The sequence below is a fragment of the Typopeltis vanoorti genome, chromosome 12, assembly GCF_054136105.1.
Source record: "Typopeltis vanoorti isolate ZY-2024b chromosome 12, IOZ_Tvanoo_1.0, whole genome shotgun sequence".
NCBI lineage: Eukaryota > Metazoa > Arthropoda > Arachnida > Uropygi > Thelyphonidae > Typopeltis > Typopeltis vanoorti.
The window spans coordinates 81,564,420-81,583,391 of NC_143560.1; the positions used below are offsets into that span (position 1 = coordinate 81,564,420).

An 18,972-nucleotide genomic window follows, 5' to 3' on the forward strand; every position below is an offset into this window, starting at 1 on the left:
TGAATTCTTGCATTATCCATGATAATCCAAGAAGAATGTAAAGAAGGATTATCGCGTATGATTTCAAAGAGTTCAAACATGAAAGTATTAAATTTTTTAGCATTGCATGTACTATTTTGAATCGTAAAATAACCTCGCCTTAACGTTAAATGTCCTTGATTAAATGTAAAATGTCTTTAATTTATTGCAAATGCTATATTTAGGGTTTTTAGTTTCTAATTTAATATATAACATTCATTTTGCAATATTCAAAAATACATTATTTAATAACGAAAAGAGCCGCAATTATTCATTCAAAGAGCCGTATGCGGCTCCGGAGCCACAGGTTGCCGATCGCTGGTCTAGAACATGTTATCTTACATTTTTGCAATGTTTCCATAGTCCCATAATATGGAGACATTTGATGTTATGCAACAACAGAATGCTTGTGATATACATCCTTGATGATTATTTTGAATTCTTATTTTCAACTTTTCACATGCACTTTATTATCATACCTCTTTTCTGATTGTGTTTAAGGATTGATCTTTGAATACTAGAAAAGCACAAGCATTGATTTTTCTGCTGAAGGTTGTCATTTAAATTTTTGATAAGGAGATATTTTTGTGTTTCCATCTTAGCATCTGTCAATGTGTTTCAGATAGACGTCATGGTATTGGTTCAGAAGGCATTGCACATACTTGTCTGTTAATTGTCTAGGGACTCATCTTGCATAAACTTTACAGAAGGAATGTCTGTTTCATGATGCATTTAGGCAGAATTCCTTTTCTGCAGTTAGCTTGTTATTTCATTACTATCCATGCTCTTTTTTTGTTGAGAATTGTGTTCAAGTTTTTCAATGTTTTTATCTGCATTGATATAGGTTAATGCTCTGATTATTCTTATATCAGTGACACTTGATTCTTTTTGAACATATGAATCCACTTAGATTCTCTGCAGTAGAGTACTGTACTGTACTATCAAATATTTCAACAGAACATGTGTACTAGGTATATTTATAGCTACTTATATGGCTTATGAATGTAGAAAAAATATAAAATATTATTCAAACATTCTGATTTATATCATTGAATGTAACATGAACGTCATCAGAAAGAAAGACCAGTACCTATATTCAAAACACGAATCATAAGAATTAGTCATGTAGCATGTGCTTACTAGCTTGTGTCTCAGTCGCAGTTGAATTGACAGAATTAAACTATTAGAGTTCAAAAGAACAATTTATTATTATTATTATTACAGGCATCTCCAAGGATGCCTAAACATCATGTCAACAACTATTCAGCTTCCACACAGTATCTATCATACCTTGCCTTGAACCCACTCACAGTCATGGCACCCACAACAGACTCTGGCAACTTATTCCACTCATTCACTGCTCTCCATGCAAAAAACCTGGTTCTAACACCTTTGCAAACCACACTCTTGCCCAGTTTCCATGGATGGCCCTAGTCCTCACACCACCAGACCTGTTCTGAAAAATATCATCTGAATTAATCTTATAGAAACCCTTCAGTAGTTTGAATGTCTCAATCATATCATCCCTCTTCTGCCTATCAACCAATGTCTGCAACCCACAAATTTTCAACCTGTTCTCATAAGGTTCATTCCATAGACCTATCATCTTGGTCACTTGCCTGATCCTCTCTACCTCCTCCCCATCAAGAAGAAACCCTGGCACCCAGATCTGGGCACAGTAGTCAAGATGGTGGGGGGGGGGGGTCTTATCAAGGCTCGATACAGAGGAATAATAACTTGCTTGTCCCTGCTCATCAAAGTATTCTTCAGTAACCAAGTGATTTGATGAGCTGATTTAGCATGTTTGCAATTTGCCCACTAAACTTTAACTCCCTATCCACCAAAACCCCCAAATCCCTGGCTTCGTCAATCTCCTGGAGTACAGTTCCACCAATGTGGTATACTGCTGCTAATCTTTGCATCCCAAAATGCATAACCTTACACTTTGCCGCATTAAATTGACATCCATTCTCCTTAGCCCAGTCCCTCAATCTATTCAAATCATCTTGCAAAATTTTGACATCATGTGCATTCACTATTGCTCTACCCAACTTTGCATCATCAGTAAACAAATGAATAGTTCCTCTCAGATCCTTTCCGATATCATTAATGAACAAATTAAATAGTAGTGGTCCAAGAACAGAACCCTATGGCACACCACTAGTCACAGGCCATCTTTTGGACTCTACTCCTGAATAAACTACTCTCTGATATCTCTCTTTAACCACCCTCCTATCCATCTCACCAACCCTATATCCATCCCCATATGCTTCAGTTTACTGATTAGAATCCCATGTGGTATCCTGTCAAAGGCCTTAGCAAGGTCCAGGGTTTACAGACTGTAAACCCATCACCCTTATCCAGCTCAGCCGTCACTGTGTTATACGATGCCTGATATGCTGATCAGTCGATAATTTGCAACAGCAGTCTTGGACCCTCCCTTATGCAATGGTACTATTTTCCCCTCTTTTCACCCCCTCGGGACTAACCCAGACCCGAGACTCAAATTAAACAAAATGGTCAAGGGCACTGACAATTCTTTTGCCATTTGATGTACGACCCGAGCTGGTATACCATCCAAACCCACAGATGAATTCACGTTAAAGTTTTGTAATATACTATTCACCTCCATTTCATTCACCTCAGTTCCCGTATAACCTGTTCGATCTTTCATTCCAGCAATATCACCACCTGAATGATATACTCTTGCAAAGTACTTGCTCAGTAATTCCACTGTATCAACTAATTCAGTTACCTCCCTACCATCGGCATTCCTTAAAATCATTCTGCTGTATACATTTTTTCCTTTTATTTGCAGCATATCGGAAAAACTGTTTAGGATTCTCTTTAGCTTGTGTGGCTAATTTCCTTTCATAATCAGCTTTTGCTTTCCTTACCACACTCGTTACCTTTCTGGCCTGTGCTTTATACTGTTTGTGTGCCTACAGGTCACCTTTCTCCTAAAATTCCCTCCACGGTTGTTTCTTTTTTTTGCATCTCAAACTTAATGCTGTTATTCATCCATTTAACCCCTACTTGATTTACTATCCGGACTCAAGGTATACAGTCAGCCATTACCTCCTTTGAATACTCCTTTACCACTTCCCATGCACTATCAACCTCCAGCCCTTGCAGTTTTGCATGCCATGGCACTGAACCAAGCAATCTCCTAAGCTTGTCATATTTACCACCCGGTAATTCCACATATACCCTGTCTTAATTGAAAATTCCACACCTTTAGCCACCTCCCAAGTCAAGACCCTATGATCACTCTCACCAATTGGTGGCAATGTGGTCATATTTGTTACAGCCAAATCCTCAGATGTAATTACTTACTAGGTCAAGCACTCTCTGACCCCTAGTATTTTCCATTACATGCGTCGCAGATAGTTATCCCTTAATAACCGCATAAAATCCAATTCCTTCCTCCTGTGTGTCCTCTCCTCACTCCAATCAATGCGACCATAGTTGAAATCCCTCATAATAATTACCCTCCTTCCACTCATTGCATCTCTTTGTCTATGCATACTATCTCCACCATCTATTCCATCATCTGGTCTATAGCAGCACCCAACTGTATATTTTGTTCTGCTTGTCTCAGTCTCACACCAAATAGCCTCAAATGTGCTCTCTTCACTATCCTGCAGTTCATCTTCAATTCTCCTTGGCTGCAGTTCATCAGCTATCATCAGTAACTCTCCTTCCCCCATTTTTTTTCTCTCTGTCCTTCCTGAACAGTTTATTTATAAAAGTTTATAAAAGATTAAACCTAAAAAAACATTATGAACAGTTAATAGTAATCACTTTCGAAAACTTTGCATACAGTCAGAGCAGTTAAAGGTTTGAAAAATTTCAGATGATTTTTTTTTTAACGTTATTTAATCTACACAGACTTTTACAGTTTCTTACAAAGACTTCTACAAATCTTTTCTACTATTGAATTCACTCCATCTATTCAAAAACTCACCCCTGTTTTTTCTATATAGCCTACATAGATTATTATGATTATTAAAACTCTTCTTCTTCTTGGCTTTCCATATTAGGCAATTGTTTGCCTGTAACATTTTCAAGGGTTTAGAAAGTCTTCTTCCAATCTCCTCCTGGGTCTTCCTCTTGATCGGTGTCCCTTTGGTTTACATTTCCAAGCAATATTTGGCCATCTGTCCTCATTCATTCTTATTCATTCTCATTATTAAAACTATGAGATTATATTGATGGTTTGTCAGTTTATCAAGCCAGTAGTCTGTGAAGCTAATGAAACTTTCAATTGTATGCTGACAGGTCCATATAACGATGTAAGAAAACTATATTTAGCTTCTGCAGTCTTGTTTTTAACCAATTAGTTACAACTAATTGGTCATAAACATCTGGAATCATTTTTATCTCCAAAATATTTTCTTCCATGCAACTTGTACTGTGGAGCAAGTTTACTCATTGGCCATATAAATCCTTTATTTTGAATCCAGCTTGCCTTGTAAACACAACTGAAGGTTCTTGAGGTGGTGTCACGGTGCAGAGCATGTGCTGTTGGTACAGAATGGGTCCCCTGATATTGCTGGAAATTGGGTATCTTCAAGGGAATATCTCATTGTTGCTGATCAAGTCCATCCTTGCAGTGTTGATTTTTTATCCATCAGTTTCAGAATTGTTCAGTAGTGGTTCTGCAAGCATGACGGCAACTTCCACCATCTTCCCTGACCACCACAAAGCCTGGATCTGAACCATATTGAGAATGTATGGGACATGTTAGAAAAACATATCTGGAAACAAAGTGCTTCCATTAAATCTGAGCCAGTTAAAGGACTTCTGGTGAATGCTTGGTTTGTTGTAGATGAGACCCCCAAACTGAGTTAGATGCTATCCAACATCTTGTGGAACCTATGCCAGACCACATGTGTATTGTAATTTGGGCTAAAGGAGGTCCAACACACGGTATTAAATAAAATTTTCGAATTCAGTGACCAGTATGAGTATCTTGTGTCCATGTGTTGAGGCTTAAGTGCTGTGAGGACATCATGTTGGAGGCTTAATGGATTGTATACAGCACTCAGAAAGGATTAAAACAGAATTTAATACTTCCTATATTTCGTCTGTCACTAAGACATCTTCAAGGATTACAAAAAAATTAATGTAACATATACACAAATACCACATAACACTAAGCCCATCACGTGGGTGACTCTAAAGTCCTATCTAGGTGGAGCGCCCTCTATGGGCGGTTGTAGGTGGCCTGGAATATAAGGTGGGATCTCTGATGATTAGTGTTTCCCAAATCTTAGGAAGCTTAATGCGACCATATTTATTTAGATTTGGTTGATTTCTGAGAGTTGCTGCGGATTCTAAAAATAGTCTCTCTTTTTTGAATTTACTGCAGTGGAGCATGGTGGTTTTTTTTCCAAGAGATCCTGTGGGTTGTATCCAAGACATGATCAGCCATGGCTGACTGACCATAGTCATGGTTGCAGATGTATTACTTGTGTTCCTCTAGGTGGATGGTTGCTGATCTGCCTGTCTGTCCAGAGTACGCCAGCTTACAGGAACAGGGTACTTTATAAACTCCAGGCACTCAGAGAGGAGGGAGTTGATCTTTTGTAGAACAGATAAGGGTAGTAAGTTTGTGATGAGCTTAAATGCTGTGTATAGGTTGTACTTATTTAAAATCTTGGCTATTTTTTTTCAGATGTTCCACAGGTGTAGGGTATGGTGATGGCATTTTTAAACTTTCTGTAGAGATGGGGGAAGAACTGATTATTTTTTTAATAGTATGATCACTGTAGCCATTGGAGAGGAAGGTGTTGTGTATGTGGTCGAGCTCATTTGCAAGAGTGGTTCCACTGGAACAAAGATTGTGGACTCTCTTGGTTAGAGTTTTAATAATGCCATATTGTTGAGTGGGTGGTGGTGGGAGAGTTTGTGAATGCATCTGCCTGTGTGCATAGGTTTTCTGTATACAGTGAAGAAAAGTATACCATTAGGAAGGTGTAACTAAGGTGTCTAGGAACGGTAAACCATTGTTCTTTTCCTTTTCCATCGTAAACTGGATTCTTGGATGTAGGCTGTTGAGGTGACTGAGGAAGGAGTCTAATGTGTCTGGGCCATGAGGCCAAATAAATCATCTACATATCTTAGCCAGATAGAAAGTTTGAGAGGGGCTGAGTCTATGACTTGTTTTTCAAAATTTCATCATCATCAAATTCCTGCCATGTACCCTCAAGGGGTGTACAGGATATGACAGTACTACACGAAAAAATTACATCATTACTAACTTCCTATCTACAATTTTCCTCCAAATCAGTCTGTTACTTGTCAAGACTCCAACATTATCAGATCTTATATTTCTATCGTCTAAGGCACTTTGTACCGTATCAATCCACCTATATCTTGGTCTTCCTCTGGGTCGATTTCCTGCCAACCTGGCAGAGAACACTTGTTTTGCTAATCTTTCCTCTCCCATTCTATTTAAGTGACCATACCATCTGAGATTAGCTCTGCTAACGCATTCCTGGATGCTGACAATGTCAAGTTCTTTCCTAATATCCTCATTTTTAATATGATATTGCCATTGATGCCATCTGTTCACGCCTCTAATCTTTCTCAGGACTCTCATATCTGTGGTCTCTAGTCTTTGGTCAAGTGTTTTACTTCTGACCCAGCTCTCAGATCCATAAGTTAAAATTGGTTTGAACACAGTCTTGTATACAGCTAATTTAGTGTTCCGACTAATTTCTTTCTTATTCCATATGAATTTATTCAATTGACTTCCCACCATACCAGCTTTGCTGATTCTGTTGTCTATTTCTATATTTAGTTTACCATCTTCAGTAAAAATTGTGCCTAAGTAGCTGAAATGTTTTACTTGTTCCACAGGTTCTCCGTTCACAACACAGTTGACATTTTCAATGATTCTGGCTATTTTCATTGTCTTTGTCTTTTTATTGCTGACCTTCATACCATATCTATTACAACAGCTATTCAATTTAGTCAGAGAATCTTGCAGACTTGTAGCGGATTTATTTAGAAGTATAACATCATCCGCATAAAGCAAAGAGCTGACATTAACATCTCCAATTTTGATATCAGGTTTAATACCACATTCCTTCATAATGTGATCCATATAGATAATGAATAACAGAGGGGATAATGTACATCCTTGTCTCACACCAGATTTAACATTAAACCATCTTCCTGTACTTCCTTCAATTCTAACTGCTGACTCACAATTTCGTATTCTTGCATTCTCTTATTAATTGTGAATATTGTATTTTTTAAATTAATAAAGTTATACCGTTTGTTACAAAATGCCCAAACGAAAGTGTAATTTCAATGAAAAATTGAAGGATCTTTTTCCTTTCATTTTCATAACAAAAAGAAGTGATTGTGATGATAGCTCAAGAGCGAAATGTAGCGTGTGCCATGCAGAATTGGCCACTGAGGTAAGGCAGATATAACTGACCATGTCAATACAAAAAAAGCACAAGTCTGCTGTGTCTGCAAAAAGAATCATTTACATCATTTTTTGGGTATCAAAAGTTAGTAGCCAAGAAATGGAGTTGGTTGCACAAGAGGCTACATTTGCTTATCATGCAGTTAAACACAATCACAGTTTCCAATCTATGGATTGTACGTCCTCTATTTTAAAAAAATTCTTGAATAAGAAATTTTCATGTGCACAAACAAAGTGCAAGGCTATTATTACCAATGTCTTATCACTACATCTAAAAAGTGAAATAATGGAAGATTGAATGCAAAATATTGTTGCATATCCATAGATGCATCTAATCATATTGATCTTAAGATTGCACCTATTAATGTGAGGTATTTCACTGTTGATAAAGGGCAACAGAAATATTAGAATTTTCTAGCCTTTCTGGAGAAACTTCTGATCTAATTTGTGATTACATTTTAAATGCTGCCCAAAAATATAACATTACTGATAAAATAATAGGCATTTCAGCAGATAATACCGACACAAATTTTGATAGATTAAAAAGGAAAGGTAAAATTAATGTTTTTACTAAATTACAAAACAAATTAAACAGAAAATTAATAGGTGTAGGTTGTGCAGCTCACATTATACATAATGCTGTACAAACTGCTGCTGATATCTTACCAATAGATATTCAAACAATTTTGGGTAAAGTTTTCCAGCATTTTCACCAATTCATTGTCAGAGTCGAAAGTCTGAAATCTTTTTGTGATTTTGTCGAAACTGAATACAAGCCTATTTTAGGTCATAGCAAAACACGATGGATTTCACTGCAGCCATGTTTAATTTGTTTTATTGAAATGTACGATGGGCTTAAATCCTATTTCTTGTCTCAAAATAAATGTCCAACTATTTTGAATATGTTTTTCAGTGATAAGAAGTCTTTCATTTATCTTCTATTTTTAAAAAATCAGATGAAAATGATGAAAATGTTTTCTGAGGCAATCCAGCGAATCGAAAGAGAATATGCTACGGGTTGAGAGGTAAAAAAAAGAGATAGACATTCTTATTACAAAAATTTTATTGCATGAAAAGGAGAAGTATTTATCCAGTGAAGTGAAAATCAAAATGAAAAATCTTTACGAAGAAGGTTAAATGACTGAATCATCATTTAGAGACATTATTCATTAATCATTATTCAAGAATGGACTCAAAATCAGTTTAGTTTATTTACTAAAATGGAATGGGCTTGCTTGAACACACCTGTATCTTGGGAAAATTTAATGGAACGTGTCAAAAAAATTAAGACCATCTTACCAAATTTCAACTTAAAGAGAACTTATCTGATGAGTACAGCCATGTTAAAATGTATGCAAATGAGTATAAAATTAATGAATGGAATAATGCCAGTTGTAAACTTGAGGATAGGTGGAAAGAAATCTTTGGTCATTTTAAAAAGGAACAAATTACTTACAGTGAAATAGCTTCAATTATAAGTTTTTGTTTGACCGTATCAGGATCAAATGCTTCTATTGAACGAATTTTTTCATTGATGAATTCGTTATAGACAAATGAAAGGAATCGCTTGCAACTGGACTCAGTTAAATCTATCATGATTGTTAAAACCCATTACAGAAGCATGTCGTGTTCAGAGTTCTTCGATACAGTATCCAAGAATCGACAACTCTTGCACAAAATCCATTCTTCAACCAAATATAATAATGATTCTGCAAGTAGCAGTATAATGGGACAGGCAACAACCAGCTATAATGTACAAGAAGAGGCAGAATAAGGAAGAGAGGAGGTATATATTAAAAATTATAAATTTTTAATATATCATAATTATAAATTTGTTTTTATTTTTTTAATTTTTAAATTATATTAAATAAATTAAATTATTTTATTTTTCATATAATTTCAGATATTATTCATCTACACAATACACATAAGGCTCGTGTTGTTTATATTTTATATTATTTACATTGTAGTTCCCGTTTTATTGACATATTAACATTTTATATCTTTATTCTATGTCTTTATATTTCATATACTTATTAATGTTTGATTTAAGTGTTACGTGTTTAAGTGTTATTAGAATTCTATTTATTTGATGTATGTATAAACATTTATGTTATCTACATTAATAAATCAAATTCAAATAAATATTTAATTTTTTTATTTGAAAATACATAATGTTAACGAATAAAATTTATTTCTCTTAACCCTTAATTCTACAAAATTTATTGTGTCCTGGTTTTTTGTTTTCAAAAAATGGGATCCCTACCCAGGTCCAATGACACTGACACAACTTAGCACTATGACGTCAGAGGTTTTGGGATTACAAAAGATTAAAAACACCAGCAGTGTTAATATGACTATCAAAGAATAGGTAATGCAAACACTAGGTAAAAAGATGTTATGTTCTGGAAACAATTAAATTACAAGATACTAATCAAAATTACATCTTACCTGCTCAGTGTTGTCCAAACTTGTGCCTGGCTTATAAATGCATTTCTTAAAGCATTTCTCTGATATTCTTTGTAGAAGCTTCAAAATTTTCCATATAAAAATTTAAACAGATTGGCTATCAGATCTGTTTAAATTCAGATGATGTAGAAAGGTCTTCTCTCTTTGTATAAATATTCCATAAGGAATATACTCTTGTGTAGAAAATTAATGTAGAACATCTAAATTTGAAATTTTATCGACCAATTATTGTTTTACTCATTCTTTGGTAGTGCTTTTTAAAATAATTCTGTTATTTGTATTTTAATTGTTCCATTGTCATTGACTTCAATACTAAGGCGAAAATTTTATATTGATAAAAATAATTTTCACGTTTTTTTTTTTTCATCTTAAATTGTAAATAAATATAACAGCTTACATACCTATCCCAAAACACATCAGTTATATGAAAAGGATTATAAAAAATGGAGGAAAACTCCCATAAAAAGCTTTATTAACACAGAATTTTCACCTAAGTATCATAGGCATTGTTAGTATGAGTAAAAGAATAACAATTAAACAGACAGACAATTCTGAAAAGTACCACCTGAGTAGATAATGTAAGATACTAAAAAAAATCAATAATTTCCTAACTTATAGAAAGAAGAACACAAGTCTTATATTAAATACCACATGAGGTATGCTATTGACATTAAACTAGAGTTCATCGAAAAAAGACGAGTCCTTCATAAAAGTAGTTTCCTCATAGAAGGCCTTCATAAAAAAATGTGTGAAACCTTATTTCATTTTCCTAACTTAAACAGATTTGCTGGGCTATATCTATCCCCTTTATGGGAGATAGCACTTTTTAAATCAGTTAGGAAATTATTGTCCTTTTTAGTACCTTTACTTAGGTGCTCAAGTGGCTCTTTTTTAGAGTTGTCTGTTATCATTGCCATTCTGTGAAATGCCATTCTTTTTTACATGAGTTTTCCTCTGTTTTTATAATTCTTTTCATTATACCAACTCACATGGTATTTCATTATCGAAACAAATATCAGTATATGTTTATTTGGAATAAACATATACTGATATTAGTTTGATGGGAAATATTCATCTGACTGACGGCTGGTCTCATCATTTAATTTATTTATTAGTAGTAATATTGAAATTATTTCAGTGCATTAAAATTCAGTATTAATTTTATTATAGCTTTCTTTGTTTCTGACAGACTTATCCTTGTGGACGATTTCGACATAACTCTGCTGTTTTTATCCTTGCAAAAGAGTTTGGAATCAAAAATATTTTAAGTAAGTGAATAGGTATTTCCGATAAAATGAGATTATTCTTTTGAGCTTTTTTATAAATGTTTTTCTTATATACAGGGTTTCCACAGAAGAATGTAAAATGTATATGTATGTATATGTTAAATGCAAATGTTTATTGAAAAGAAAATGGAAAACTTAGTCTGTATTGGAGATCTAACAGCAATGTTGGACATGAATCCCAAGCATATAGAAATGGTTCTGGAAAATTTGGAGAACATGACAGAGTTAATAATAGTAATGGTAAGTACCTGATGATTTCCATTCAGGATCTGGACTAGTCATTACTGACATTATGTTCCAACATAAAAATGGTTCACAAATTCACATAGAAGACACAAGAAATAAAAACGTCGTTGACTGTGTTATTGTTGATAGCAATATCTTCATGCTGGTTCAGGTTACAAGAGTATGCAGAGGATTTGAAATGAGAAGTATCATCACTAAGTTGGATAAAAATGAACATCACATTGTAAAGAACAATATATACAGAAGTTTTAAAAAGAATTCCAGTTGAACATGTTTTACAGGCAAGCTGGAGACTCAACTGTGTGAGTATTATTCAAGAAAAAATGGCAGTTCTAAATGAGAACTAAACCTTGGAGTCTCATTGGCAAACTCTGAAGAAAATGTTGATTGATTCATCTAGAGAGGTATATGGTGAAGTTATCTGAAGAATAGAAAAATAAGAAAACATGGTTGTAAAGAAGCATTTCTGAAAAAGAAGAAAGCATACCAAAAGTTCTGAACAAATAAGTTGGCAGATGTCCTAAACAAATATAGAGAAAAATGTAAAAGATCTAAGCCATGTGTGAAAGTACTTAAACAAAAGTCATGGGAAGACTTTGGTAAGAATAGAGAATATAAATATCAGGAAGACAGCAAAATTTCTGGAGGCTATGGAAAAGCTTAGAAATGAAGGAAAGAGTACTGTAAAAGGAATCGGAGATGATAAAGGTGACATGAAAACTGAAGATAAAGATATTCTGAATATCTGGAATAATTACTTTGAAAGACTGTTAAATGAAATGAAATGCACAGTGATGACAGAATAGTGGTAGAAAATATTCAAGGAATGCAAACAGGATTACATATCAGTACTTGAAGTAGAAAAAGCTCTAAGAAGCCTGAAGGAAAGGTAGCTGGAATAGATGACATTTGTCCAGAAGTGATCAAATACGGACATATTAAAGTTTTGTAATGGCTACACTGCATTATTCAGAAAGTCAAATTCTAGATTGGAGTAGATCATTCATAGTTTTCATCAATAAAAAAAAAGAATAAACACCTGAATGTGTGAATTACAGAGGAATTTCTCGATTAAGTGTTACAGGTAAGATTTATGCAAGCATACTTGAAAAGAGGCTATGAAAAATTGTGAAAAAGATAGTTAAAAAAAAACAAAAACAAACTAGATTCAGGCCAAATAAAGGTCGACAAGATCAGATTTTCACTTTATGAAAAGTAGTGAACAAATTGCATGAATTTTAGAAGGATCTGTTATTAAGTTTCATAGATCTGGAAAGAGCATACAACAAGATGCTCCAAAAAAGTTGATAATGCCACAGTTATGTGGTAAAGATATCGAGCCATAAATAGTCTATATTTAAATTGTAAGTCAGCAGTTAGCATTTAAGGAAATATATAAAATGGTTTGATGTAAATCAGGTGTAAGATAAGGGTGCACACCATCTCCATTCTTATTCAACATCTATATGGACTGCATTATGAAAAAAAAAAAAGTGGCATTAAATCTGATATTAGAATTGATGTTATCATGGAGAATCCCAGAGACTCTGCTCTGTGCAGATGATGATGTACTCCTAAATACATCCAGTGCAAGTCTCCCCCATTCAACTGATGATTGCTACTCATCTTGTGCTGCCTTCATAATCCCTTCTTCCAGATTATATTAACCTTTTCATTTATCCATTTCACTTCCTGACCCATAGAACACATTCAGAAATCTTCAGCCAGATAGTTTTTGAATAGGGCATCATTGATCTCCTTTCCATCCAATTCCTCATTCTGTGATTTAGCTGCAGGCTGTCTCCTGAGCTTTTTTTTTTATAATCACTATCTTTATATAAGTTCCGTATATCCCATTCTCACAGAAGTCTAAGAAGTCATTCTTGCATATGACTGGCCACCACCTGGGTGATCACTTCATGGTCACTCTTACTAAGTGAGGGAAAGATTTGATACTCCATTTCTAACAGTATCCTCTGATGAGATGAGTTGATCAAATCCAAGACCCTTGATCATCATGCACCCTCTGTTATGTACTGCCTAAGATCTTCTTCTGCAGCTTTTCCCACTTAAGTTGGGTCGCCGTTTGTGGTGCTTGGGCTGTAGCTATATCCAAGTTCTTCATCCTCAAGTCTTCCTCCACCATCTCCCTCCATCTCTTCTTTGGCCGTCTGCGCTTCCTCTTCCCCTGCACATCCATCTGCATGACCTTTCTTCCCATATACTCTTCCTTCCTCCTCATCACATGACCAAACCATCTCAACCTTGCCTCCTGTATCTTTGCTCCTAATTTCGTAACTTTCACCATTCCCCTTACATAGTCATTTCTCAGATGATCCTTTCTAGTCACACTGCACATCCACCTAAGCATTCTCATCTCCGCTACCTCCATCCTGCTGATGTTATTTTTCCTCAGGGCCATAGTTTCCAAAGCATACGTCATAGTTGGTCTCACTACTGTCCTGTAAATTTTGCCTTTTAGATTGATCGGCACCCTCTTATTGCATAGCACTCCAGCCACCTCTCTCCAGTTCCTCCATCCTGCTTGTATCCTGCATCCCACTTCCATCTCAGCCTCACCATCCTCTTTCATTGTTGAACCTAAGTATTTAAAGTTGCTGACCTTCCTGGTGACATTTTCTTCCAGCTCCAGATCTGTCTCCTGGCTGCCATCCACTTTGCAACACATACTCTGTTTTACCTCTGCTCAGTCTCATACCTCTCTCTCTTCCAGTACTTTCCTCCAACTTTCCAGTTTGGCTGCCACTTCTTCTCTCGATTCTGCACACAGCACGATGTCAACTGCATACAACATAGTCCAAGGCGTGTCTTCTCTCACTTCCTCCGTCACCACATCCATCACAATATTAAACAGGAATGGACTTAATGCAGAACCTTGATGCAAGTCAACTGTCACTGGAAAACTTTGTCTCTCCCATGCAGGTTCGAACACCTGTCTTCACATTTCTGTACATCTCCTGCACCAACCTGACATATTTCTCCGGTACCTTCTTCTCCCTCAAACACCTCCAGACTTCTTGCCTTGGCACTCTATCATACGCTTTCTCCAGATCAATAAATACCAGATGTAGCTTCCATTGCTTCTCTCGAAACTTTTCCATCATCTGTCATACCCCAAAGATAGCATCTGTGGCCGATCGACCAGGCATGAAGCCAATTTGCTCCGTTGCAATCCCCACCTCCTTCCTCAGTCTTCCATCAAGAACCTTTCTAGGATTTTCATTGTGTGGGACATCAAAATCAAACTCAAAATTCTGTTTATTCCCAGATGCCATCTCTTTATTTCAATCTATATATCATTAAAATTAAAATCATCCATAATGATGATCCTTTTATTTGCTAGTGTAAAATCTTGTATAAAATTCTTATATACCGATTTTACTTGAGGAAGAAAGTCAGTACGATATACTTTTAGTTAAATTAACAATTTTTCATAAGTGTTTTATGTAATCTGGAAAATTATTAGAATGAATTTTTGCTAAATTATTTAACCACCAATATGTAATCTGTAAAAATATTAGAATTAATTGCTAAGTTATTTGACCACCATGACCCACCATGACTCAGCGATTTTCGAAGGGTGGGGGGAAGGTATCCCTGGTAATATATCTGGGGAACTTGATCTATAGAAGTTCAAAGGCCATCAAGGGTGAATAAAAGGGAGACAGGCAAGGCCGCACCGTGTGGCTGTGCAGATTGTGCGCTGCACAAGGATGCTTGAAGATAGGGGCGCCATTTCACCATGGGAAATGATAAAAAAATATATAAATTTTCTTATTCTTGAATTATATCGTACTATATAAATTACACAATTAAAAATTATAGTTAATGCAATAAAAATTAAATTTTAAATCAGTCAAATTATTATAAATTCTTAATAATCTAACAACATTTTTAACTTAATACATAACCAATTTTATTATAATTTTTTTGAAGTGAAACGTTATCAATATTACCACAGATTTTATTTCAGAGTAAGCATTGACTCAGCAAAAATTTTATAAATATTCTCGATTGTTTATTATATTTTTAATGGAAATTGTTAGTTTAAGACAGACCGTGAATTCATTCTTACACTGTGCTTTGCCCAGTACCTTCGACAGGATGTAGCATAGAGGCAGCCTGCCTCACGGTACTGCTTAATAAGGGTGCTCGTTCAGCTGTATTATGGCAACAAGATATTTTACAAAAATACAGCGTTTAGTTTACCAAATAAAAAAGGCACCATTTCCCATTGACAGTTAAATATGTGCTTATTATATTTTATTAATAAAAAAATTATAGTCATACATACTAAAACTAAACATTTTAGAACCCACTTATTAGATACGTATGGAAACAACCCATAAAGTATCATACGATGTGAATTTCATAAACTTTTATAGTCTATATATATACAATATATATATTAAATTATATTATGCATGAATTCTCCTACTCAAATTGCGAGTCTCTATCACCCCGGATTTGCTTGACATTACTCCCTGCAGTAAACAATAAGCCATCCCCCAACAGCCATTATACTACAGAAACACGAAAACAAATTAGTTTTATTATGTCACTGGATAAGGTTCACAGACATTTGCAGACTGTGTAATATATTTCTCAACATATAGTGCAATTACAGACAACTGGGAATATAAACACTAACTAATGAATCACATCTTCCCTCCAACAGAAACTGCTATATACTCTCAAGCAAACCACATGTTGCAGGTGCAACATATGGTTTTGCTTGACATTACCCCCGTCATGAACGTGTTAAAACTAAGAAATATATAGTGAATGCATTTCAGATATTACGGAAATCCGTTTAAGAGAATTAGCATTTCAATTCAATTGTCAGCTTGTATTGTTTGGGTCTCACGATCTTTTGTTAGTACCGCACCAATCATATGCATTTCTTAATAATTGCTTTTTCTTTACTGGCCTACAATCGCGCGCATCTTTCACTTCTCATTAGTAATTTGTCAAGGATTGTTCATTACGTATCTCAAGTCTTAAATTACTGGTAATTTTTGCTTGATTTAATGGGAAGAATATGACTCTACAGTATTTGGGTAGAAACCGCTCTCGAGGACAGAAATGATGGAGAATAGAAGCTTCTTGGTAAGTCATACCCATTTTCAGTTTTTTTTCTGAAAACTTTAGTTCCCGAAAATCCCTGCATATATCTCGCAACACGATTTTTTAGCTTCAATTTTGGGAAAAACGTGCGAGTTATAGTTGAGTAAATATGGTAATTTTTTAGCTTTCAAATTATTAAGTATGGATCGTTTGTTAAAGACTGGATTTATAAAACACATAAAAGAGAGCAATATAGCAGATATAGAAAGAAGCAATGTCACTCCTCTCATTGATGATAAATTATTTATATTAAGTAAAAATGTGTAGTATCTTTATAAATTTTATTCTATTAAAAATAAATTATATATTTTTTTGTTTAAATGTACATCTAAATTCAAATAAAACAGACATTTACAATGAAATATATTTTTATTTATTATTATTATTTTGATAAGGGTATTTTGAAAAGGTACTTGGTAATAATGAAAATTAAAGAAGGGGTACAGATATCTGAAGTTTCAGAAACACTGATCTATCCAAAAATATTTAGTCTGAAACATAGGTGTATATTACGATGTTCGTTTTCTTAAATTCCGCTTCGAATTTGGATAAACGAAATAGCATCTATCCAAATATGCACTTCTTACATTTTTTTCACCCTCATTTCAATTTTGAATGTGAAACATATTGAGTGTATTGTGTATTCTGTGTTTAAGTGACTTTGGACAATTTTTGACTTTGATTTTAATTGTGTACTTATTTTTGGATTTTTGGTAGACAAATAAAATTTTAAAGATAATAGGTTATAAATTATAAACATATTAATCAGCTGAGGGACCATAGTTAAAAATTCCGTATATATGCAGGGTAGACTATTGGCTCGTCAGGTTGACGCGGCTCGAATTAAATTAATAAACATAGGTTATTTATGAGCTATAAAACTCTTTAGATGATCTAAGTTTGTTTACACATACTGCAATTGGCCCTTTCTTGATACTTTTTTGGTATTTATTTTTGCATCATTTCATTTTGTGCGTTACAGTAACAGTGTTACTGTGCAGTTGCCTTTTGTTTTATAAGATATATTTATTGTTGTTTAGTGAATTTTTTGTCAATTTGGATTATTATTCACGTAAAGTAAGTACATCTATTATATATTAAAGATACCAAACAATTTTATAAGCTAGGTATTTTAATCCTTTTTCCTAAGTTAGCAAACAGACAAGTATATCAAGTTTGCACCTGCACGTAGTGCAAGACCGAGGCAACTCTTGCAAGTACTTTCTATGTCTATTATATTTTTGCTAAGTTTGAAAATCAGTTAAATTGTTTCATTTTAGTTAATTATCTTATTTTGAAAACAAAACATTTTTATGTTATGTTGGGTAGACATCTAGAAAATAAGTAATTTTCAATAAGAGATTTATTTATATATTTGTTCTTGTTCTGCTTGGAAGACCTCGGGGTTAGGGTCCTTTTACTAATTTTTTTAATAAATAATTTTAATATTCTAGAAATTTCTTAATTATTAAACAATTACCAGAATGTAAAAAATATTAAATAAATACCACTGAGAAATCAATCAGTGGCTAATATCTCTACATGTTAATTTTCAAAATATATCTAAAATGTAAGCATATTTATTATTCAAAACATCTGAAAAATCAAATTCTGTAATAAAAAAAAATAGTCAGTCTTGGGCCATTCACCTTAAAAATAATAGTCAGTTAAGGGGTTAAAAAATAAGTATAAGGGAAAATTTCAGAAATTATTATTTATTTATTTATTATTATTATTATTATTATTATTATGTGACACCTCCAGGGAGTACAAAGACTCATCGAGGGAGAGTGTGCCAACAGCATCGAACGATTGATCCCTGTTCAACCACTAACCGCGCTCAAACTTGCTTAAGCTATTAGTCGCAGAAGCTCTACCAATCTTTGGTGGACAACTTTTAACGCTCTTCTTATTTTAAAGTCTAACCAAGCGTGTTAACCCCTAGATGTCAGAAAAAAAAGCCAAAGAAGTTATCTGGTGCACAAAACTAGAAAAGACAATTGCAACAAGTACAACTGGAACATAAATTGGCTGGATCACTGAATAAATTTTTAACTTCAGGACCACATAAAAAACGAAGAACAGAAAGTTCCGATGAAGCAGGTACTCTGTGTAGCTCTACTACAGAAAAAGAGAGGATACAAGACACAAGAAAGGATACAAGAAAAAGAAAAAGAGAGGATGAAGAAATAAATGTTACGTGCGAAAATGAAACTGGCCTCACTGGACTGTCTACAGAAGTTGCAGCAGAAGAAATATTGGATTCCGATTCAGCGAAACACGAAACTTCAAATTTTACTTTAAATTTTAATGCTAATGATCCAGGTACTTGGCCAAATTATATAACTACCAAAGTTAGAG

At 34.3% G+C, this 18,972-nt stretch overlaps 1 protein-coding gene across 2 annotated transcripts in view; it reads left to right on the forward strand.

Annotated features, from left to right (window-relative positions):
* LOC150100931 (pseudouridylate synthase RPUSD2-like) overlaps window positions 1-18,972 on the forward strand; it is a 193,135-nt gene that overhangs the window by 76,797 nt on the left and 97,366 nt on the right. For both annotated transcript variants that reach the window (XM_090401880.1, XM_090401882.1), the window contains exon 6: window positions 11,121-11,199. In XM_090401880.1, the coding sequence (XP_090258006.1) occupies window positions 11,121-11,199 (79 nt within the window). The remainder of the gene's footprint in view (window positions 1-11,120; window positions 11,200-18,972) is intronic.